The sequence below is a fragment of the Anastrepha ludens genome, chromosome 5 (assembly GCF_028408465.1).
Source record: "Anastrepha ludens isolate Willacy chromosome 5, idAnaLude1.1, whole genome shotgun sequence".
NCBI lineage: Eukaryota > Metazoa > Arthropoda > Insecta > Diptera > Tephritidae > Anastrepha > Anastrepha ludens.
The window spans coordinates 88,573,309-88,599,428 of NC_071501.1; the positions used below are offsets into that span (position 1 = coordinate 88,573,309).

A 26,120-nucleotide genomic window follows, 5' to 3' on the forward strand; every position below is an offset into this window, starting at 1 on the left:
CAGCCCGTTGAGGTCACAGCTGGCGCCATGTCGACTATGGTCGCACTCCTTTACGCATTTATCTGCGCATTTTATATATGGAGCGGTTCGGGTTTCAGCTCCACTTGTCGAAATGGGAAATTTTCCATTTGCTAAATGAAATTTTGCGGACACTTCACTTCGAATGCTGCGTACAGACAATTATGCAGAATTACAAATTCTCACCATTTTAATGGATGTCGTTCACCGCCACGCCACTGCGCTCCAACTCACGCCAACAGCCCATCCGCAATCGCTAAAATGTCTACAACACCCAGTGAGCCCAGCGGCTTGTTAGTTGTTTGGACCACACGCATACACACTTTCACAGCTTAGCGCATTGAAAAAATTAACTGGTGCGCTATTATTGGCTGGTGGCTTTTATCCTGTTTGTTGCTGTTGTTGGCACATTTGTTAAATGAGAATTTATTGCACCCAATACGCCATTGTGGCGGCAGCGCCTATTCAAACACCTTCTCAGCGCAGCTTCCACCACTTACTCGCCTCTCTAGCTGTGCTTTATTTTAAGTGTGGTGAGTGTGTGTATGTGTGTGGCTATGGAATTGGTCGCAGGTGCGTGCTGATGCGCCATTAAATATGCAATTTTGCGTGTTTAAATTAGTTGGTCGCATTGGTCCGCGTGCCGTATTTGTAATCTGATACGCGCAGCCAGTGGCAGCAGCAGTCCGTTGTGAATTGGTGTGCGTAATAAAAGGCAACATATTTTTGGTAGTATACAATTTTGGATATTTTTTAAATATCACTGTGACAAAAAGATTTTAATTAATGTTATGGAAAATTGAAAAATAAATAAATTAATTAATTAAAAATTTCATTTTCAAATCTTTTTTAATATGTGTACTGGAGCCTTGGTATATCTACTTCGGGATATTGTGGCACTCAGCTATACAATTTTTTTTTTTATAACTTTTACCTTCCTTTTTAAAATAAATGGCTTAGATACCGACATTTACTTCTCATCTTATCTTGCAAACCTTAAAGCTGTAGAACAAAATAGGTCGCTACTCGGTGTATTTACTTATATATATATATATAATTGGCGCGTACACCCTTTTTGGGGGTTTGGCCGAGTTCCTCCTCGTATTTGTGGTGTGCGTCTTGATGTTGTTCCAAAAATGGAGGGACCTACAGTTTCAAGCCGACTCCCAACGGCAAATTTTTTTTATGAGGAGCTTTTTCATGGCAGAAATACACTCGGAGGTTTGTCATTGCCTGCCGAGGGGCGACCGCTATTAGAAAAATGTTTTTCTTAATTTTGGTGTTTTCGCCGAGATTCGAACCGACGTTCTCTCTGTGAATTCCGAATGGTAGTCGCGAACCAACCCATTTGGCTACGGCGGCCGCCGTGTATTTACTTATAATACCATTAATGGACGCACTGACAGTCTACAAATTAGAATGAAATAGATTTGAGGTATATCCTAGCGGCGTTTCCGGAATTTTCCCCCACTATTTGGAAACAAAATTGAATAGTAGGTATGGGGATGCTTATGCTTAATTCTTGTTATATTGTAACTAAAATAGGTAGAACCAAATTTTATTTAAAATTTTGAATATTTTTTTTATTTAAAAAAAAAAATTTAACTAATTTCTAAGACAGGTTTGGTTTTTTGAGTTGTTTAGTTTCACTTCACTTTACTTTACTTTCGTTTCATAATTTCAACCGAACATATGTTTTATTTAAAACAATTTTGTAGGTTTTCGTATATATATTTTTTTATTTCATTTCTTTAGATTAAGGTTTTCAGTTTCACTTCGTTTTCCTTTACTTCTGTTTCTTTTTTTAAACTATGCTCGTTTGCTTGGTACTTCTATTTTCTTTTATTTTATTTAAATTTTGATTATCTTTCTTTTTGCTATTGTTTTTGAATTATTTTTGTGTTATTTTGTTTAAGTTTTTTATTATTGTTTTATTTAGTTCTCTTACTGTTTTATTTTATTTTATGTTATATTATTTTTTTTAATTTTTTTTGGTTTTTTTTTATTGCATCCCAATAAAGGAGAGATTTACATTAATTGGCGACAGCTTTGCTGCAAGCCAATAATTTATAACAGGTACAAAGATTACAATTAAATTAATGTCTATAAATATTATATAAAATAGTTAACAGTTTTACAAACAAGAAGAACGTTTACTGTAAAAAGTTTCGGACTATATGACAAGAATTGAGTAAAGCTGCTTTCTGCATGTCGAAAATTAAATATTCTGGGAGTTGAAGAGTTTTCACGTTGTCTGCTAAGTTTTTATGCACTAGTCGGTGGGCTGAGATGATAATTGGTAGTATGTGCACCTTCCTTAGCTTCCACTGGCGTTTGACATCAATGCCTAAGTCAGAATATTTGGATAGTTTTTTCTGCATATGTTTTTCGCATGTTTCTGTTTAGAGGAACAGCAATATCAACTATATAACCAGTTGCTTGAGATTTATCAATAAGGAAAATATCTGACCTATTGCGGCATTTGTTAAAATTGTTCGGTCGTAATATAGAAGGTAGTTGGAGTCTTCTTGAACAGGTTCTGGGGTGTATCTGAAGTACGGTATTTTGCTTGGATTGAAGTTGTACATCTGCGTCAGTTTTAGATGGATTATTTTTGCGATGTCATTATGTCGCATCAGGTACATAGAGTTTCCCAGTGTGGTGCATCCCGCTAGCACATGGTCTAATGTCTCACTTCGACTATTGCATCTTCGACATCTGTTTGCGTCGGTATTTATAATTATAGTTCGCCTACATTTTTCACTTTATGCTTTCTTTGGCAAAAGTACAGCTTGAATATTAGGCAAAACACCACCTTGACCAATAGTTACACCGGACAACAATGTATTCAATTCTTCATCGTTGCGGATGGCCAATTGTAAATGACGTGGGATGATTCTTGTCTTTTTGTTATCACGAACAGCATTACCAGCCAATTCAAGAACTTCAGCTGCTAAATATTCCAACTGCAGCTAGATAAATTGGAGCACCGGCACCAACACGCTCTGCATAATTGCCTTTGCGCAACAAACGATGAATTCGACCAACTGGAAATTGAAGGCCAGCACGATTTGAACGGGACTTTGCCTAGTTACTTTATTTTATTTTATTTTATTTAAAGTTTTTTTTTTTGTTTTTTTGATTAAACATCCCATTATTTGGAAGGCACTTACACAACTTGGCGGAAGCTTAGCTGCAAGTCAGATGTTTACACTGCTCTAAAAATAGAACTAATAGGTACTGGTGTGAATATGGTAACAAAAAATATATATTACTAATTTACTAAAGGGAATTTTTTATGATGTGGCAAGAATTCAGTGGAGCCGGTTTTTGAAGGTCATAGATCAGGTGCTTCTCCAATTTGAGCTTCTTGGGGTTTTCCGTCAGTTTTACGTGAGCGAGTCCGGGGGCCGGTATGATCAGTGGCAATATAAAGATCTTTCCGAGTTTCCACTGCCGCTTGATGTCAATCCCCAAATCGGAGTATTTGATGATATCCTCTGTGTACTTTTTATGAATATTTTTGTTCAATGGGACGCTAATGTCTATGAAAAATGCAGTGTTGTCATTTTTATTTACCACAAATATGTCAGGTCTATTATGAGTTCTTGTGGTAGTCGTAAGGATTGTTCTGTCATATAAGAGCAGCATGCCTTTATGTTCATGCACTTATTTCCTTTTTTTTTTAGTTTAATTTTATTTCAATATATTTTAATATTTTAGTAAATTTCAGTTTATGTGTTTTTTTACCACAGAATTTTGTGGTTGAGTGTTATTTATTTTATTATTTTTTATTTTGCATATTTTTATAATTTTATTTTATATATTTTTATATCAATTTTTTCTTTTTATTATTTTCTTTGAATTGTTTAGTTTTATTTTATTTCTATCTCTTTCTATATCTCTATCTCTATCTCTAACTCTATCACTAACTCTATCTCTATCTCTATCTCTATCTCTATCTCTATCTCTATCTCTATCTCTATCTCTATCTCTATCTCTATCTCTATCTCTATCTCTATCTCTATCTCTATCTCTATCTCTATCTCTATCTCTATCTCTATCTCTATCTCTATCTCTATCTCTATCTCTATCTCTACCTCTATCTCTATCTCCATCTCCATCTCTATCTCCATCTCTATCTCTATTTATCTATTTATCTTTCTTTATCTCTATCTCTATCTCTATGTCTATCTCTATCTCTATCTCTAACTCTATCTCTATCTCTATCTCTATCTCTATCTCTATCTCTATCTCTATCTCTATCTCTATCTCTATCTCTATCTCTATCTCTATCTCTATCTCTATCTCTATCTCTATCTCTATCTCTATCTCTATCTCTATCTCTATCTCTATCTCTATCTCTACCTCTATCTCTATCTCTATCTTCATCTCTATCTCTATCTCTATCTCTATCTCTACCTCTATCTCTATCTCTATCTCCATCTCTATCTCTATTTATCTATTTATCTTTCTATATCTCTATCTCTATCTCTATCTCTATCTCTATCTCTATCTCTATCTCTATCTCTACCTCTATCTCCATCTCTATCTCTATTTATACCTCTATCTCTATCCTTATCTTCATCTGTATCTCTATTTCTATCTCTACCTCTATCTCTTTCTATATCTCTATCCCTATGTTTATCTCTATCTTTATCTCTATTCCGTTCTTTACCTTTTTTCTTTTTGTCTTAACTTTATCTGTTCCCTAATTGTATCCCTATCCATACCTTTCCTTACCTGCATATTCAGCATTACTTTTGTCCCTACATTAAGTTTTATCTTTGCATTTATCATTTCCTTCATTTATATATTAATTTTTATCTTCAACTTTTTTTTAATCATATTCACCATTTCTTATTTCAATATCAATATTAAAGCCTACATTTAGGAGTCATAAATACATGTTTTGGCATTTAAATTAGTGATAGCTTTGAACTGATTTTTCCGCTTTATATCAAACTACTTAGTGTTTAATTTTCTTTCTTCAACATCAAAATACCTGTCGAATGACATACATGAAATTTTTTCCCTTAGAAATTTAGCTTAGCCGTAAAGGGGATGCGAAAAAAACATATTTGCTACTTTATTTATAAGATAATATCTATACTCTTTATGTCTCACATTTCCCATATTTTAACTCATCTGTTGCTTTGTTTACTTTCTTACATTTCATTTATTATCGCTTTAATTCAGGAAATGCATTTAATTGCAATCAAAACTTGCAACTCAATTCAATTTGCTTGAGGACAATTCAATCAAAGAGCGTTTATGAGCTGACGGCGATGCTGTCTCAGCCTGACTTAATTCATTGGCGTAGTTTAGTTGAAATTCATTCTCTGTGATGCTAATTTTTAAGTAATTTTAAAAAAACTTTTTTTGGATGAGAATTTTCGATGCACTTCTTTTTATATAAAATAAGCTAATTATTATTAGTATTATCTTTTATGATATTTTTCTTAGCTGAGGTTTGAGAACTCGTGCATAAAACAGCAAACCCCTCGGCAATGGCAAAGCTCCGGGTGAATTTCTGCCATGAAAAATCTTCTGTCAAAAATATCTGGCGTTCGGAGTCGGCTTAAGGGGTTATACGCAGTTATGACTTTCAAAAAAATGGATTTTTTTTATTGCATTTTTGTAATGTACATATATTCAAAAGTATACGCACGAAATTTGAAGTAATATAGATCTAAGCAATACTTTCGGAGTTATACCTAAATATGTAGAGATGCCTCGGCACGTTTTAACACGTTGGCTGCCACGTATCACCGGTGATCACAAAAAAAATCTACACCCAGGTGCCAAGCAAAAAAAGTCATGTTCCCGTTTGAATTTTAACGAGATATTTTTACCAGGAATAAAAGTCACGCTTCTGACGCGTATGAGCACGTTTTTGTGCTGTGTTCACCGGTGACCACTTGCCGTTTTTTTTAAACTATTCTTATTTTTTTTGAAATGTGATCACCGGTGATATGGGAATGGTAAAATACCCTGCAATAACCAACTATTGGAAACCAAGCACATTGTTCAAAAACGCATTCGTCCCATAAGTTATGGCTCGTAACCGGTTCCAGATCTTGCTCAAGTTCATTAAATTCGCAGATAATGCCCAGTCCTCTGAAACAGTGTCAAAAACTTTTAAAATGCAAATATCTGACTTTCGTCAAAGCATTATCCTTTTCATGAGTAGAAAAGATAGTGCTTCAATAGCGCGCTCACCTCCGCAGGGAAAACACTTTTTAATAACGACGACAGAAGCAACAAAGGATGGTTGGCGCAAGAGACATCGTTGCGGCATGTGGTATTCAGAATTAAAGACGACAAACTCGTCGTCAGTCGCCAGGAAGAAGGCCAAACTAGTGGCAACATACTGCGCCCAATGTCGGAGGTCACCATACCTATGTCTTAAACATTTTCAACAACTACATTAAAATTAAAAACAAAAATTATAGTTTTTTCTGTTTCCAGAATTGAATTGAATTTTCTCATTTTTAATTTCATATTATTTCAAAACTTTGTATTTTAATATGAAATAAAATATTTTTTCTTTTAAAATAAACTTTCAATTTTGCCAAAACTCCTTCGGTTAGGGTCCCAGCCCCTAAAATCTAGGGGCCTAAGCGTGTATCACTGGTGATACATTGGCACCTGGGGGTAGTTTTTTGAAATGATCACCAGTGATACATTGGCAGCCAACGTGTTAAGGTAGGTATTGAAACTTTAAACGTGTTTTTTTCAAAACGGCATTTTTCATTTCGGTGTACACTATATCTCGAAAACGGCTTGTTTGATAGGTCAACCGTTTTAACTCAATCTTTAAAGATACATTTTCTAGTAATTAATCGTTCCTTTTGTAAATCTAATACTTATTTTCCATTTTATAATCAATTTACGGCCAAATTTTAACGTAAAAATCGAAATCATTTCTTTTAAAAGCTGCCATTTTGTGAAAATTCACTATTTTGATTAGCCGAACGATTAATTATTAGATAATCTAATATATTAACAAAATTTGTTTGGTTTTTTGATTTCAGATAATCCAATCCTGAGTTACGATGTACACCGTAAATCGTCTTTTTTTAAAGGAGGTTCCAGAAATCGCCTGCAGCGCGCTGTATAATCAACATTTTCATAAATAAAAAATTTTGTTACGTTCTTGAAGGATGCTTTTATAACCGCCAAAAATTTTCAAAGTCAAATATTCTGAAGTTTCTTCAGGATAAATCCTTGACAACCCGTCTTTTATTTGCTTCATAACTGCGTATAACCCCTTAAAACTGTAGGTCGCTTCATTTGTAGAACAGCATCAACACGCACACAAAAATAAGAGGAGGCGCTCGGATAAACTCCTAACAAAAGTGTACGCGCCAATTATTACTTTATTTATTTTTTTATTAAAAAAGGCTCAAATTATTTACAAAACCGGAAAATTTAATACAAAATTACACAAAGCTACTAATTTCAACTTCAAATTTTTAACTGCTTCTTTTTTATTTAACTAATTTAGTTATTGTGATTCTGGCTGCTATTTACTAAATAACTAGCACTTGAACGACAACAGGGCCTTTGAATGGAAATAATAATATTCAAAGTTTGATATACATATGCACAGTTTATGGTATCATCATTCCAATATATAAGAAGCGGAGCTGCACATGACGGTCTGTGGACAATAAAAACCAAATGATAGGAAATGATTTTTAGTAATATATCTATGACCTCTATTTTCATTTCTTCATTAAAGTTTGTGGCCCCCAATTTTTGACAAGCTCGCATCACAAGTTGGAGAATAAACTTGGAAACTTGGCCCAACATCTAATCTAGAAATATGTATTAGAATATACTGCAGCATGACGATAACACGAGAGATGACTAGCCTAAACCCCAGACGTAGACTGAAAAATCTACGGTTTTTGTTAATCTCAGTACTTGACTTTGCTTGATGTTTTCTAAAGAACTGCGTTCGGTTGAGGAGTATTATTGGAGCCACAATCGTTAAGTCGTTTATTAAGTGTGAATAAATGAGTTGAAGGTTTGGTCATAATACCTAAAGGTGGACTCTCTTTTTGTCCTGTCAGAACTTTATGGAGTAAAACCTCACCTTGCCTGGAGTTAGAAGCTGATATAAACTCACATAAAGCTCAAAGAGAACTCAAGGCGAATCTATTCAAGGTGGTAGGGTTCGAGCAACAACAACTTTTGTTAAATTAGTACTATCAAGGGAAAGAGAATAGAAGAATTATTAAATGGCAAATAAATTAAATTAGTTTTGTTACGCATTCACAGCAACTCTCCGTCATTCCGTTTTACTGACATTTTTAAATTAGAGGCGAGTTGAAGGACAAGCTTCAACTACTCTAATCACACCACCTTCTATACATATGCCTTGAGAGAACTAGAAGGTTTTAGTTGTTTCACCAGATTAATCGAAAAAAAAACTAGATAAAGAGAGTCAAGATTTAATTACTATGTAAAAAAGCTTCTACTCTCAATATTGACAGGGATCTTAACTGAGAATTCACCTATAGGAATTCATGCGTTGGGACTAAATAGATATTTCAGTTCACGCGGTATTAGCTGAAAAAAAGTTGATCGTTTCCACATGAAAGATGCACATACCCGACTAGAATTACAGTGAGGCATGCCGAAGAATCAGTTAGGCCCGAATTAGGCAGGCCTTATTGAGGCACGCCTCACTATTACCTTACCAGGCCCACGTTAGGCAAGGCAAAGATTGGCATGCCAGAACAATTCCAAATTTGGTTGGGGTCACGAAAATCTGTGGCAGTGTCTCACTTAGGCATAAATTGGAATCCCTAACTGATTTGTAGAAGGGCATCCGGAATATTACCGAAGTTCGGTTTTTCGAACCTGCGTCTAATGAGGCAGATGTGTGGCGATACCTTTCGGGACTTGGGCCTAGTTTGGCTGCCTTATGAGGCGCAAATTTGGAATGCGGTCTGCCTTGTTTGCGCCTAATCACCGCCTTACCAAAATTTCTAGTCGGGTAAACTGTCCAACTTTCGCTTAGTTGAAGTCCATTGCCATCGATTCTCATTCTATCAAAACACTTGCGAACCTAACAGGGTGAACTATTAACCGCCTAAGGAACTTTCTTACTCAGTTAGCGATCAAAATTAGCATATTTACAGCTCTGCAATTTCCATCCTCCTACTTCTGTTCTAAAGGCGCTTAAGACAAGTGTCTTAATCATGTCGAAGTGTGGCCGCTTTTGATATAGCCCTCTAAACCCAACCTTAGTAAAGTTGTGTGCTTATGGTTTATAGGTTTATTTGGTACCTCCTTAACCACATCTAGTCGCACCACTGTATTCGAATGATACAGACTTCTTGAAAATTTACATTTACATTTTCCACTTGTTTCCATTTACTTTACAAAACCAAACCAAACGAATTGATTTCAATGGAATGCCATAAAAATCGAATTGCGACGCATCGTTTGAAATTGAATGGCATTGGATTGCATTGGATAATAAATGCACCCATCGCACAGAGTTGCATTTGCAACAAACGAATGCGAGTAATGGTAATTGTCTCTAATTGAATCGAATTAAAGGTGCAATTGACAATGTTAACGCAGCGGCGATGCAACGGCGCCAGCGGCTCCATGGAATTTTGTGGTCTGCATGCGCATATGCGCAATGCCATGACGGCCTGCTAGAGGACAGCGCATTGCTTATGTGAATGTGTGGATGTATGTGTGTAGATGTGTGCATGTTGTTATTCATATTTCAACGATTGATAATTTACTTCAATTGAATTGAATTCAAATTATACGTTCAATCGAATGCGTGATTGAAATTTTTAATTTATGTACGTTGATATGCCGAGCAAATACAATTGCATGTAGGGGTGAGAGGAAAAGAGGTCGGCATACAGGGTGGTCCTAGTACAATATGAAAAAAATTAGTTTTTTTTTGGTATTCCATGGCTTCATTGGAAATGGCAAACAACGACTTTCTTGTGCTTTCCTTGAGCTAGCGCATTCTTTCAACTTTATAAATGCATACAATTTGCCGTAAGAAGGTTGCCAATTATATTTTGGCATAGCGAAGTGAAAATGAATACTTTTAATTGAAAGGCGTCTTTAAATCCTTTGTTCACTGTATGCATGCACCCATTTGAATCAATTTATAGCGCGATTTCTCTACTTCGTTTGAGGTAATTCCTAAACACGTGATTTGAACGCATCAACCGCTTTTTCGGACATCAAAAAACGTTGGTTTCGCATTTTATTTTTGATCTGCGGAAATAAGAAATGATTGGGTGCCAAATTATGTTCGATATTTGGAATACTCCACTTGATTCTTTACTCTTTTCACTTGATTTTTTTACTTTAAGCAATCATGAAATTTTACAGAAAATACTGTTAAGGGAGGAAGGATTTTTTTTTTCAAAAAATTTCGATTTTTTGTTTAAACAATTATTTGTCGTTTTTTTTCGAAAATCTGAAAAATATTTTCTGAGGTCACCATATTGTTAATTTTGAAAAAAAGCTTCGATCAGGCACAAGATTATCTATTGATAAAACTAATTTCTCTTGTCCGATTGATTTTAGAAGAATTACCAAGGACTTGTGATGATCACCGCAAGAGACTTCTGGAGAAACGGGCTCCACACAAACAGCGACAACTTTTACAATTATTAATTTTTTTTTTTTGAAAATTTGCTAAGTCAAGTCGAAACATGATGTGTTAATGCTATGTTTTTATTTTTGTAAAATAAAGCAATTGACTAGCAAAAAAAAAATTATTGAAAATCAATTTGACTACCCCAAAACTGAAATGTGATCATGACGTTTCACACAGTACTCGTTTCTGGCGATGTTGTTGTCGAGGACATTAAGTTTACTGCGACACAGCCTATCACAATTGGCGTATCATTCCTGTCCACACCAAAAGGTTGACAACAGAAATATTTTAGCTAAAAGCAGTCACTGGAGTATTGCACTGTAAATGTGGCTATTCCACGATAGAGTTCTGTTGAAAGTTATTCCTAGATTTCTGGCAGTGTCAACGAATTTCTAACAGTTTTGCTCAACTTTACTTCACTGTATACTTCGAGATAGAAAGTCTTGTTCTCCCTTTCAACGGAGCTACAGAAAATAATTGGGTCGCTCAACGTCAAAAGGCAGCAGACAGAAAGCAGACTTAAAAACCTTATAATATAATTCAGCGAAGATACGAAAAAGCAAACAAACAGTTTAACAAGTTATTGGAATTTTCAATTTTCGCGGCAAATTTTTACTTTTTTTATACCTACCATTTCCATTAATATCAAAACACTTATTTTGTTGCATAGGAAAAGCTTTATGGCACTTTATTTAATTAAAAATTAAAATAGTACAATAATAACTGCAAACAAATCTCAAATTAATTCAAAATTATTATTATTTATGAAAATTGAAAAAAAATTCTTGTTTGTTTTTTTATTAAAAATGAAAAATCATTATTATCTCCTTTGAGGTTTGAATGCTTAAACTGGGTTAGTCATTATTATCATCACCATTTGGCGCTACGGCTCTGTGTGAACTTTGTTTTACTGAACAGAATGTCTCCATTTGATCCACATAGTAGATTTTTTATTATTTGGGTGCCAGGTTACAGGAATATAGCAGGGAACTGCAAGGTCGATCAAAAAGCTTGTTAAGATTTAACAGAGAAACTTTAAGAAAAATGAAAGGGGTATTAACTGGTCATTGTCTGATAGGCAGCCACGTTAGAAGGATTACACTTCCGTACTTCGGTTTCTGTAGAAGCTGCCTAAATACAGAAGAAGAGGAAACAGTCAGTGAAAGAGTCAGAAAAGAGTGTGAAAGCTTAGCTACAAGAAGGCTCCACACTCTAAAACTAACCAATCTTTGCTCGTTCATTAAAGCTACCGGATGGTGTAAAAAGGACCCCATAGGGTAAGGATAAGTTTCAGTGGTATCACAATGGACCTATGAAAGGTCTAAGTGTGTCATTGCGGCAGCCACCAGCCACCACCGGAAGCAGTTAGCACCATATTTCCTTTAACTACATACATATCTCTCTATCCGCAAACTTGAGTTTGAGGGTCGTGCTAGGGCAATCTTTCCAAGTAAGCAGGGCTGGAGCCAGTGGAAAATCTGTACCGAAGTTGATACCTCTGTCTTTACTGACGGCTCCAAAACGGAATTGGGATTCGGAGCAGGGGTTTTCTCTATATTGCCAATTTATCTATTTCCTTAAAATAGCTACGAGTGTTTTTCAGGTAGAAGTCTTTGCGATTTTGCAGGCATGCAAAATGCTTAAGAAACGTAGGAGCGAAAGAGATATTAACATTTTCCCCGATAGCCGCGATCAAGGCTCTGATGACGCCATGATGCAGATCCAAACTAGTCAACTTCTATAAGGAGGAGATCAAATCTATTGGGGGTGGAGGTAAAATTTCTCTGATCTGGGTTGGAGGACATAGGGGAATAGAGGGAAATGCAATTTCTGATGAGCTTGCATGGAAAGGGGACTGAATTGGTCTTATCGGCATCCCTCTGATTGTTGTTAAAGGGAAATTGCACAACCTATTTCTCGGTAAAGCGTAGAAAAGCTGGAGCTCTATTTCTTCATGTGCTATTTCGAAAACCCTTTGGCTCCAATCCAATAAATGGAAGACTTAGAAAGTCTTGGGGACACCACGCCTTTCAATTTCTAAACTCGTTGCTGTGTTTACCGGTCATTTGAGGCGGAAAAGTTACGTTTACCATTGAACCCCCATTGCAGAAGCTGTGCGGACCTTTCAGAGAAGGAGACTGATGAGCATTTTCTCTGCAAATGTCCGGGTTCGTTAGCTAAACTATTAGGGTCACTGGGTGCTCCGTTCTTCGTCAGCCTGGGGCAGTGCGCCAACCTAAATCCCATCAATATTCCTTAGCCTGGCTGGCAGTACGTAGATATCTGCCTATTGGAGATCCACCAAACACCCAATAAAGGGTGTAAGAGCCCCAACAATATATAAAATATCTGCTATCGTAGTATATTAAGAATTTGCAGAAATGTTCAGTTTCTACCATTTTTTCCACCAGTGTATATTTGTATTGCGTTTTTATTAAAATCTAATTTTTGTTTTTGCACTCATCTCTTTTCAGCTTGGGCCTGCGGCTGCGGGAAGAGGTATGTTCTGCTATCAGTGCCCGCCATCGTTGCATCCATGCGGACCGCATCCGTCACGTTTGCCTACACTCGACTATCCGTTTGCCGCAACGCATCCTTGTAAGTAGGACTAAATATATACTACGATACATATACCTATATATACATACATATATTTACATACATATGTACATATATTCACTCTACATATATTCAAATGTGATTTTAATATACCCAAATATGCGCTTGTATGCATGAATGTGCCTCTCTTGCGTGCGCCCTTATCAAACTTTTCCTCCCCGCGCATCTCTTTTTTAGTCAGCATCACTGCCTCACATCACATGCGCAGATAAGAGCTAATAAAATTAGTAAATAACTGTAAAAGTGGAACATTAAAGCAGCATAAACTCGTACATGGGCGATTACAACAAAAATAAGGGCATTAATGATACCCTTGAGCACAAGTGCGCGGGTATAAAAATGCGCATAAAAGTGGTGAAGACGCGAAAAACGTAGTTCATTTATTGCTATCAGAGCTGAGAGATAAAAAGCCGCTGATAATGCGCGTGTGTACTAAACTAATTTCAGCAATTTTCGACACACAAGCAAATGTGCAGATAAGCATCTTTCAAATAAAGACACTGAGCAGGCATATTTTATGTACATAAAATTACATACAAATGTATGTGTATGTAAAAAAGATTTATATATTCCTGTAGGCCTGCCTGCTCAACACTTAGCTTGCAACATAAACCACCCATTGAAAGTATGTAGCAACTCCCAACTCAGCTGCGTCGCGCCGCATTACTCTCCCATTCGACCAACCGTGCGTCTCTTACTCTGTGCCCACTCCCTGTGCCTTTCCGCTACACCGCCGTTTGCTCTCAGTTTGCCCCTCTCCTTTTTCCTACGCTATGCATGTCCTTACAAATGCATTAGCGAATTATTCTATTAGCCTTTGCGCCTTTTATTCATGCCAGTAGTATCGAATTACCAACAACAACTTTCAACTTTCCGACTGAGCAGGGTTAAACTTTTGCGCGCTTACTTCTGTTTTTGCTGCTCGCCCTGTTGTTGGTGTTCTTTGCTTCCTAATGGTCTTCGTTTTATTGGTTTTATTGACATTCGGTAGCCAATTTTTTTGATATTTTTTACAGCTAATTTTTGTATGTATCTTAACTTTTTTTCTGTCAACTTGATTTTTTTGCTCCTTATTCTGTTTTTGGTTGTTCTGAATTCGCGTAAATTGAATCACAAGAATTTGTGTAGCAATCGATTCGATTATGGTTCGAAAATTTTCTGATTAAATTATTGGACATTGGAGATTCATCCAGTTATTCAATCAAGCGTTGTGGCGAAAATAGTTTGAACATATTGACACATGATGAGTTGATGATGAGTGTGTTTTTTAGCTGTAGACAATGACTTCACACATGCATGCATAGAATCGCACTCAAATACTTGCATACATAAAATTTTATTACTAATGGCGGGGATAAGTAAATGCATAATAGTTAAATATTATATGTAGATATGTATTTGGGGGGTGCACTGTGGCATCAAGATCTATTGCGCTCTATACTCTCTACTTCTTCTACTTTATAACGATTTTAAATTAAGTAATGCGCACTTTGTATTATATGAAGGAATCGGATCAGTGACGTACAAAGATCTGAGTGCCACACGATGTTCAAGTTCAAGTCTACTGTGGGACCAACTAAAGACGGCATACTCCAGCTAGGATCGTACGAGTGAAGTAATTAGTAATTAGTGATTTCAAAATCGGAAGCGAAATGTCGAATCAAAGCAAGTGTAGAATACGATTTGGCAATGACAATATTTAAATGACTAAGAAACTGAAACGTGGAATCAGTAATTTCATTAAGAGTATTTAGAAGCGAGTTGTTTATAAAATATCAGGTCAGTCCATAAGTTCGTGCATATTTTACCCATAATTTCACTTTTGTACGAATTGCATACAAAAAATTATTCGCGGAATATAACGGAACTATTTATATTTCCTTTGATATGTTGTGCATTCAACAAGTGATTTTAATCGCGCACGTGTTGTTAAAAAATGAAATGGAATCTTCGAACGCGTATAAGAGGCAAATTTTGTATTTTTTTTATAAAAGTGTTAAAAATGCAACAACGGCTGCTGCAGAAATAATCACTGTTCACGGAGAGGATACTGTGAGTGTAAGGACTGCGCAAAAGTGGTTTTCAAAATTCCGAAGTTGTAACTGCGACGTGGAGGATGCCCCGCACGCTGGTCGTCCTGAAGTCTTTAACTCCGACGCCTTGCTCGAACTCGTGGAAGCTGAGCCAAATTTGACAGTCGATATGATAGCTCAGAGGTTAAATTCATCGTATGGAACAGTTCACATGCACCTGGTTCAGTTGGGAAAGGTTTCAAAGCAGGGAAAGTGGGTTCCGCATAGACTTTCCGTCGCCAACCTTCAGCAGAAAGTGAATGTGTGTTCTCAGCTGCTGCAACGGCTTGAAAATGAAAGTTTTTTGAACCGTATCGTTACTGGTGATGAAAAATGGGTCCTTTACAATAATCCTGTTTGCAAACTCCAATGGTTAGATAAAGATGAAACATCAGAACCGACCTCCAGAAATGGCCTTCACCCCAATAAGATTCTCCTGTCTATTTGGTAGGATATGGCCGGTATTGTTTATTATGAACTTTTGGAACCAAACCAGACGATAACTGCTGATTGTTATTCCCATCAGCTATCAAACCCGAATGAGGCACTTAAGGGGGGGTAGGGTTTTTAGGGTAAAAAAAATCGATTTTGGTTTATTTGAGAAAATGAATATACATAATCTCAAGAATGTTGTGTCCAAATTTCAAGTCAATCGGTGCAAAACTCACAAAGTTAGAGCATTATAACCGTTGGCCGCTCCGACTCGGCTACCTGCTATGGTCGAACTTTAAATCGATTTTCTGGAAAACGACGTTTTTCAAGTCGGTGGACACTTTTTCTCTGAATCTACTCGACCGATCTTCCTGAAATTTTGTACACACTTTCTCTACATAATTACCGAGGTAACGGCAAACCTTCCTCTTTATAATGGAATAAACATCCGATCATTTATATTAAAAAATAGTATTTTTCTTTGAATATCAAAGTAACACCTCTATTTGAAAGCCCTTTATTAAATTGAAGTAGATTCCCACCATGAAGATAGTATGAATCAGATAGGTTTCGTACAGTTTTAAAAATGTTTAAGTCGTCTGCATATAAAACAAACTCAGAGAAATGGAAACACTCAGATATGTCATTAATAAAAATTATAAAGAACAAAGGATCTAAAATGCTGTCCTGAGTGACACCGGAAGAGGCAGTAAAAGGATAAGAAGATGCAATATCGAAAACAACTACACATTCACAATTGAAAAAGTGCGACTATTTAAAAAAAAGTAGTTTTTTTTTATTTCCATTATAAATTACAATCTGTTAATAGTAAAAATAAGTAATTGGTGTTAGCGTTTTAATTAAAACGCCCCTTCACTTTGGAAGAGAACATTATTGTCTTTGGTGGCATTTAGTTACAATTTTACTAACACAACATAATATTCTATAATCTTATAAAGGGTGGTTAAGTTTTAAGGGCCGGTGATGATTTTGAATAAAATACAATTTTTGTCAAAAGTTATTATCATTTATCCCTATTATGATAATATTGGCATGGTTCAATTACGCATGGAATAAAATATCGGTCAAGTGGCCGCCGCGGCCTCGGCGGGACACATCCATCCGATGGTCCAAATTTTCGATGACGTTGAGGCATAATTGAGGTTCTATGCCCTTAATGTGCCGAATTGTCTCATCCTTTAGCTCTTCAATTGTTGCTGGCTTATCGACGTACTCCTTTTCTTTCAAATAACCCCAAAGAAAGAAGTCCAAAAGTGTCAAATCCCATGATCTTGGCGGCCAATTGACATCACCGCGACGTGAGATTATTCGGCCATCAAATTTTTCGCGCAAAAGAGCCATTGTTTCGTTAGCTGTGTGACAAGTGGCACCGTCCTGTTGAAACCATATATCGTCCACAACCATATCTTCCAATTCGGGCCATAAAAAGTTCGTTATTATCCCATGATAGCGAACACTATTCACAGTAACTGCCTGTGCGGCCTCATTTTGGAAAAAATACAGCCCAATGATGCCGCCGACCCATAAACCGCACCAAACAGTCACTCTTTGTGGGTGCATTGGTTTTTCGGCAATCACTCTGGATTATCATTCGCCCAAATGCGGCAATTCTGCTTATTGACGAATCCACTGAGGTGAAAATGTGCCTCATCACTGAAGATGATTTTCTTCGAAAATTGGTCATTCACTGTTCCCGCTTTCATAATAAGCCTGAACAACTTCAACGCGTTGCTCGATTGTGTATTTTCCATGGTTCAAATTGAGTTAGTCTCAAATTGAAAAATGTCAAATGAAATCCAGAAAAAACTTGACGTTTAGGTGTGGTTTACATTCAACATCGGCCCTTGAAATACAACCACCCTTTATTATTATATTTTATTTTATGTGGGTGTGGGTGTTTTGTGCTTCAGTCTTCTTGGTTGAAGTTCCATTTCCGGTATCAGTCTCGTTTCATAGTTTTTGTGCTCTAATAGTCTCAAGATATGCTTACTGCTGCTTCTTTTTACTGTTTCAGTGGCAATGTCTAAGCCGAGGTCGCGGTGAATATCGTCATTTCTTATGTACCAATTTGCGTTTGTGATCGTCCTTAGCATCGTGGATTGCCTTCTCTCAATAATTTGTAGGTTTGATCCAGTGGCAGTCCCCCAAATTTCTAGTCCCGTAGGTCCATGTCGGTCTAATTATTGATTTATATACCATTTGTTTATTAAATAAGCTTAGGGTTGATTGTTTTCCTGGTCGCCAATAGAGTTGTCGGAATTTGTTTTTCATCTCAATTCTGTTGTTCAGTATGTGTTGTTTCCATGTGAGTTTTAAGACAATCGTGATGCCTAAATATTTTGCACTTGAGTGTATTTCTATGACTTCTCCATTAATTTGGATTGGATGTCTTGCGGATTTTGTCTTCGCGCATATGACGTGTTGAGTTTTGTCTTTATTGACCTCAATGCCTCAATTTTCAAACCGTTGTGTTGTAGTTGATAGCGTATCTTGCAGTGTTTTTGTTGCTGCTTCTTCATTGTTGTTAGCTGACATTAAGACTGTGTCGTCGGCAGACGATTGGTATATCTGCTGTGTATACTAAGTATAGTATGGGCCCAGTACGCTTCCTTGAGGTACTCCAGCTGCCATCGTCAAGATTTCAGAGCACTCATCGTCGTATTTTATGAAGAAGTGTCTATCAGTCATGTAGCTTTTAAGGATATTAAATATGTTAAGTGGTAAAATGTTTTTCAGATTATATAGAAGTCTTTTGTGCCATACTCTGTCAAAAGCTTTCGCGATGTCCAAATACACGGCAATGCAATAATTCTTCTTATCGAAGTCGTCTGTAATTTTGTTTACTACTCTGTGACTCTGTAGCACAGTTGAATGTTGTTTTCAGAAACCGAACTGGTGTGAGGGGATAGCGTCTTTTTGATTTAGAATCGGGCCAATTCTGTCAAGCAGTATTTGCTCAAACAATTTGGAGAGGATGTGCAGCAAGCTAGCAACAGTGGCGTTCTTATTTGGCTTTGGGATCGCTATAGCTTGTGCAACTTTCCAAGCTTTTGGAAAGTATTGTAGCCTAATTATTCCGTTGAAGAGGTCTCGTAAGTATTTTATTATAGTATCGGGTAGCTCCTTTAGTATTTTTCCGCTTATTTGATCAAATCCCGGTGTCTTCTTTAAGTTTCTTTATATTATATTTTATTTCTTCTTTTGTCGTGTTTTGTATTGCATGGTCTGCATTTTCAAATGTGTTTGGCAGCTCAATGTTTTATTATCCATGCTATTTGTAAATATTGTTTTAAAGTGGCCAGCTAATGTTTCAGCCTTTTCTTTGTTTGTTCTAGCCCATGTGTTGGAATTTGTTGTTATTTAAGGCTTATTGTTGTTGTAGTGAGATTTTTAGTTGCTTTTCATAGGGAGCTGTAGTTGTTTCGAGGCTGCTAAGGAAACTAGAGTAAAACCCAAAACTTATTCATTTTGAAATTAAGGTTGAGTGGCAGACTTTATCTAAAGCCTTGGAAAAATCCCTGTAAACAGCATGAACTTAAAGGCTATTATTGAAAGCCGACATACAAAACGCATACAACTGTGAACATTAGAGAAGCCCGATTTGTAACAAAAGCAAATTTTGGACTTACTGTATCGCGTCAGTTGCTATAAAAATGAATTTGAACTACTATAGTAATTATATGGTTTCTCAGCCTTAACGAAAACACTGTGCCTGATGCATCATGGGTATAAATTTGTAGCTAATATAAGGAGGCACTAATTTAATCGATTCGTGGAATTTCAGGGGCTTTCATTGACTTTGCGAATTGCAAAATTCTGCTTGCTATAAAACATTTTACCAAATGGTACTCCCAAGTTGTCCCGGATACACAATGGTCTATATTGCTTGGGGCTCTTCTGAAGCTTTAGCGTGAAGAGCATCGGGAAACCGAACTAACATTATTTTAAAGGTCTCTTAATCTAGCCACAACTCACAATCCTTGTGGAAAGCGACTAAATTTTTCAAAAGATTAATTCAACACAGCGCTCTTTTAAAAATTGACAAGAGAAACTAAGTTATAACAAGTGAGCATAAAGCGAATATAAAGGGTTTTCCAATAAGAGGTGTTATTCCCGTAAAAGATCAATGCTTTCGTCGTTTGTGTGGTCTTTTTGAAAATAAATGTGTCTTTTTGAAAATAAACGTTGTCCAGATCAATACCATCCAATTCCTATAAAAAATTGTTAATCATCTCTCGATAGTGCAATACATTCACCGCAACTGTTGCTCCAGCTTCATTTTCGAACAAGTAAGATCCAATGACTCCGTTGGACCATAAACCGCACCAAACAGTCGCACGTTGAGGATGGAGAGGCTTTTCAACAATAACTCTTGGATTTTCTGAGCTGAAGATCCGACAATTTTGCTTGTTGACGAAGCCACCGAGGTGGAAATGGGTCTCATCACTCAAGATAGTTTTTCGATGGATTTACGGATAATTTTCATGTATATCAACGACTCAATCAGCAAAGACACGACGTTGTTGATGACCCGGCGGCTTGCGTTCTTGTGTTAACTGGACTTTATAAGAATTAAGACCCAAATCTTTATGCAAAATGCGGTGTTATTACATTATGTAATGACGTTTGTGGAATGACTAATTCCAAAGAACGACGAGGAATGTACAAACCTGGGTTTTCTTCAACACTTTCGGCTACAACAGCAACATTTTCGGCTGTTCTTGAGCGACGTGCACGGGTTTTATTCTTCACATCACTAACTTGCCCCTCGAACAGCTTGCATTTTTTCACCAATTTCTGTATTGCGGTCCGACAATGTGTTTCACGATGACCCAAAAATGTTCGAGTTTTACGAACCGTCTCTGCCAAATTTTGACCATTTGCGTTGTTTAAGCGTGTATCGTTCAATTTTTTTAGTGGCGTAGTTTCTATTTGTCAAATATCAAAAAATTATAGCTTCAAAAGTGACATCTACAGAAATAGCGGGCTATTCAAAATAACACCTGTTATTGGAAGCCCCTATATTTGCTGAGCGTAAGGAAAACATCGTTAGCTCTAATGAAGACACTGATGAAGAAACCGAGTACGATGAATACTCGTATATTATTCCATTTACATCAGAAGAAGTTGGTTAAGAAATAAACAAAGTTAAGCTTAAAAAGTCGCCTGGATTTGATTCAGTCACGGCTGAAGTTTTTCGTAATATGCCAAAAAATTGCATTGCCTATTTCACGAGTTTTTTTAACAAGTGCCTTAGCTTTAAACTAAATAAGAATCGGTAATAAAAAAGCAAACTCATTATGTCCTTCTCCGCATGTATCGCAATGTGGGATTTGCCTGCCATAGCTAAGAGTCGGCGCCAAAGCGATGGTAGTCCGAATACTCCAGTGATTTCTTTCAAAAATATGAATCATTTGAATGCCATCCAAAATTAATACACCATGCAATAAGTTTTGTATAGCGCCAAGTATTTGACAACTTCGCAATTTTTTTTTTTCATATTGAAGCGAAGCCTCAGTCAAGGTTGAAAGTCTGCACTCTTCGCAAATATATTTAAATATATCCAAGCGCATTGATTGGAATTTAATGATTTTCAATGAGGGTTTTTCTCTACATACCAAAATTTGCTTTCAAAAATATCTTCAATACTGTCACTAAACCCACAGTCTCTTCGAAAATTACAGCTTCGCCAAGACTGAATGCCATACCAGCGTCATATTACCAGTGTCCGCCAACAAGCTGCGAAATCGAATTGACTTCGATTTATTCGATTTGTGCAGCGAGTCAAGTGTCGCAAAGGTATTGCAATCGCAGCTGAAGGACAACGACACTAAGGAGTGGCGCCTTCAAGAGCAGCAAAGCTGAAATGATTTCATTTTATTTCAACAATTATCGACATGACTTTGATTGCATGAGAATGCAAAGGTGGAAAAATGCAGACACTTGCAGGGTGTTAATTTTATTGGAATGTGCATAAGTATGCAAATTGGTGGCGCGCAAGGAAAGGAGCTCAATATGAACACACACACATGCTCATATAAGTATATATAAGTATGTGTGCGCAAGCAAAGTCAAAAGCTAGTGAATAAATAATGGATGTATGTAAGTAATGTTGTAATAATTACATTGACGCCGATGTCGCGCAGGGAAAGTTCCGCCGACGCTACCAAAAGCGACCGAAATTCATAGCGGTTTTTCTTCAAAGGCACAGCGGCTCCATTGAACTACTCAAATCAGAGCAAAGTAATTTTCGGTTACGAAAATTTTCATTCAAACAAACACTCAATCAATCAATCAGTCAATCAATCAACAGGCGGCACATCAAGCATTGTCCTCAATGGCAAAACAAAAAAAAAAAACAACAACAAACAAAAATCAAACCACTACATGCAAATAACGGTCGATTATTTACTGCTGTTATAACACCTGAGTCAAAGCGCTGCATGCCGCTGATGCCGCCGAATTTGAGCGAATTGCCATGGCGCGCGCGTACTCGTCGTACCTCTCTGTGATTATTGCATCTGTGATTATTGAATTTGCATTGATAAATTTGCATATTTGAGTGCGTTTCGATTGGTTTCGAAAACTCGCTGCCATGCGATGTGCGCGCATAACCGAAAAAGGCGCCGCGCACATAAACAGCGCAAGTGTTGATTCCATTTTGAGGCGCTAATGATGCCGCCATATGAAAGTGGAGTTCAATTGTGCATGCGAATGTGTGTATGTATGTATGTATGTATGTATGTATATGTGCTTATATATAATATATGCCTGCATGCAAGTTTGATGTAGTCACATTTATAGCGACGTCTATGCGCACAACCAACTTTTGGCGGATGTCAGTTATGCCGTTGATAGTTTTGGAATTTATGCGGGAAATTGCGGTGCTGTGATTTCGGGTGAATTTGTAATTTGGCAAATTTTCATAAAAGCCACCGCCGTCAAATGCGAATAAGTAGACAAAATTGTTAGTTGGTAAATGGATGTGAAAATTTGCATACGCTGTTATAATATTAATGCACACATACATGCATACATACACACATACATACATACATAACATATCTATCTATCTATGACTTTATGTGCATACATAAGCACGTCTGGGTTTCGTTAATGCCTGCAGTGAAGATTTTAGTAAGAGAGAAAAATTTGTAGCGATATATAATCGAACTCAGGCTAATCTATTCGGTAGTAGTAGGAGGAACTATGAGATTTTGGCGAAAAATCTTGGCTTAAATGCATGTAAGGTGCAGTTGGTCGATGAATTTAAGCCGTTGGAGCATAGATAACCATGTTCTCCGATCCTGCCTCATCAAAAAAATCACAAATTCGGAATGCATCCGCGCAATTAATTTCGTTCACTCAAAATTTGATGCAGGTTCTTTGATCCCTCTTTTTGAATAGGTAAAAATCGAAGACAAGCCAAAACACGTGCAAGCAAAGCAGCTGTCAACAATTAACTGAACATTCAAAATGGCCGAACTCGTGGGCATGACGTACCAACATATCGCCACAAAAAAATTCAAATTCGAATACAGGGTTTGATTAAAACGTAATGAGCCTTCCCGCACGGAGCGTCTGCCAAGCGATCAACCGAATCAGCTGGTTGGGGAAAATGATCCTTGGACCTCCCCCTTCCACTAGAAACCGGTCCCAGTTCGCTGGCAATAGCGGTGCAGTCAACATCGCTCCGCGCGTCAAAGCTGTTTTAGAAATGTGTAAGGATTTTGCAGTGGCGAAAATGCAGCGATCGTTGGAGCAACGTTACTCGATCAAATTTTGCGTAAAGCTAAACAAAACGAGTACCGAAACCATTGTTCTACTCAAGGAGGCTTACGGGGACTAATCTCTGTCCAGTGCCCAGGTAAAACGGTGGCACAAGCCGTTCAAGGAAGGCCGGGAGGACGTCGAAGACGAACAGCGATCTGGAAGGCCTTCGACGACGCACCTCTGCATTGGCCAAGATGGGCTTCCCCACCCTCCCTACAGCCCAGACCTGTCCCCTTCGGACTTCTTCTTGTTCCCGCGCCTGAAAAGAAAGCTGAAGGGGAGGCGTTTCGACACCATCGAGCCGATCCAAAAAACTGTGACAGCCGAATTGAACGCGATTCCGGCGGATGGGTTTAAAAAATGTTTCCTGCAGTGAAAGGACCGCTACCAGCGGTGTATTGACTCTCAAGGATCCTCTTTGGAAGAATATTAGATGTATAAGCCAAAAGGTTTAATAAAACTACTTAAAAAAAAATAAGGCTCATTACTTTTCAATCAAACCCTGTATATGTAACTTGCGAAAATTCAAAATTCGCGATTCTTTTTGAACACACCTCGTACCTATACATACCAGAATATACTAAACTAGCAAACCCGGCCCCCTTCGCTGGGCACACTAAAATAGAATAGATATGGTTTAGAACAGAAAATATATATGGTTTTCATATTATTTATTTCTTTATTCTTTATTCAAGCGCTTTGGCATAAACAATATTTTTTGTTTTTCTTTTTGTTTTTGAGTAAATATAAAATATAAATTGAAAATCAGGAAAAAAGAAGATTGTTTTTAAGTTTCAAATCAACGCATATGAATAACTAAGAAACAATCGTCTTTTTTCCTGATCATCCATGAATTTTTCGTTTCAATTTATATGTTTTATTAAGCATTCGAGCTTTTTTAACCATTATCCATTTATATTTTTCAAAAAAAAAAAACGAAAAAAATTTTGTTTTCCACGAACACATAATTTCATTCGGATTTCACATTAAATTCCCATATTTCGTAAGAAGTTATTCACTGTTCCAAAATCCACTCCAAAAAAATTCACAAACAATTTTTACATATTGCACTTACGTTTTTTCCTTATGGCATCCAAATCAGAAAGAAATATTGACACATTGTGACTCACACTGTCAATTTGACAGTTCAGTTCCGCCCCAAGCATTAAAAAAGTAAGCGACATTATGGCTGGTTCAAAAGAACGCTGTACCCGTTGCCAGTACTCCGAATTACAACCAAACTTCACGAAACCCATTTTCAATACTTACTTAACAATGTGCGTAAGTTTGGTTTAATTCGGTGCAAAGACATGGCGGGTCCACGTTTTGGCATATATTTCGAGACCCTAGTCATCAATAGGTATGAAAATTACCCCGTGTTAAAGCACTTATCAACAGATTTCATTTGAAACTCATATTGTACATACACAACCAAAGGTTACCCGGGTCCACATTTTGACCTATATCTCGAGACCCCAGTCACGGAGCGGCATGAAAAATACTCTGTACTAAAGCATTCACCAACAGCTTCAATTTGATGCCCATATTGTACAAACTCATTCTAGGGTCCACGTTTTGGTCTCTACCTCGAGACCCTAGTCACGGAGTAGCATGAAAAATACTCAGAACTAAAGCATTCACCAACAGCTTCCATTTGATAGCCATATTGTACATACACAACCAAAGGTTACCCGGGTCCACGTTTTGACCTATACCTCGAGCCCTATTTCCAAAATAAAATATAATCCATGTTACTCGTGGATAATGTAGCTTTCGAATGGTGAAAGAATTTTTAAAATCGGTCCAGTAGTTTTTGAGCCTATTCATTACAACCAAACAAACAAACAAACAAACAAAGTTTTCTTCTTTATAATATTAGTATAGATATGTCGAGGTAATTGAGCCAAAGTTACGCGAGTATCGCAAGGCAGCTGAAGCTTTTCGTCTGCAATAGGTGATGGTTGGTCTCCGATAACGGCATTCGGGAGTCGGGAGCTCAGGAAGGTGATGAGAGTCTCCCAATGAACATCGTTTAACGCCTGTCTATATACGAGTACATTCCCATGGCAGCCGGAACTACGTACCGGAATGACTAGGGTCGGGCATCCGAGCGGCGACTGCCACACCAGTACGTTCCCACGACAGTCGGTTCTACGTAACCGGAACGACCCGAATTTATATTCGGCCAAGGACTGTCTCTTCAGCAGCATTCCTCGTATATGCACGGGAATGTTTATGCTGCTATAACAACAACAACAACAGCCACACCAGTAAACTGCCCTGTCTAGTGCGCTGAACCTCACCCATCGTCTATCGGCGAATTTGGTCGCACAGTGTTATTGAAAAATATTGAATATAGTTTTAAAAATAAACCGGTCGACCTTTCAAGAAGTTTAAGAGAAAATATTTGCATTTCAAAATACAGTCTTCCTCGCAGTTTTACTATGTAGTATGAAATTATTCAGTTAACAATTAAAATGTATCTACATTAAGCACGCTCACATTCATATATTTCTTATCCTGCTCGTTTT

At 37.1% G+C, this 26,120-nt stretch overlaps 1 protein-coding gene across 1 annotated transcript in view; it reads left to right on the forward strand.

The window, feature by feature from the left end:
* Positions 1-26,120, forward strand: part of LOC128864020 (homeobox protein aristaless) — a 173,279-nt gene that overhangs the window by 44,878 nt on the left and 102,281 nt on the right. Inside the window, exon 2 of the mRNA XM_054103487.1 lies at positions 13,147-13,270. Coding sequence (XP_053959462.1) covers positions 13,174-13,270 — 97 coding nt within the window. The 5' untranslated portion in view covers positions 13,147-13,173. The remainder of the gene's footprint in view (positions 1-13,146; positions 13,271-26,120) is intronic.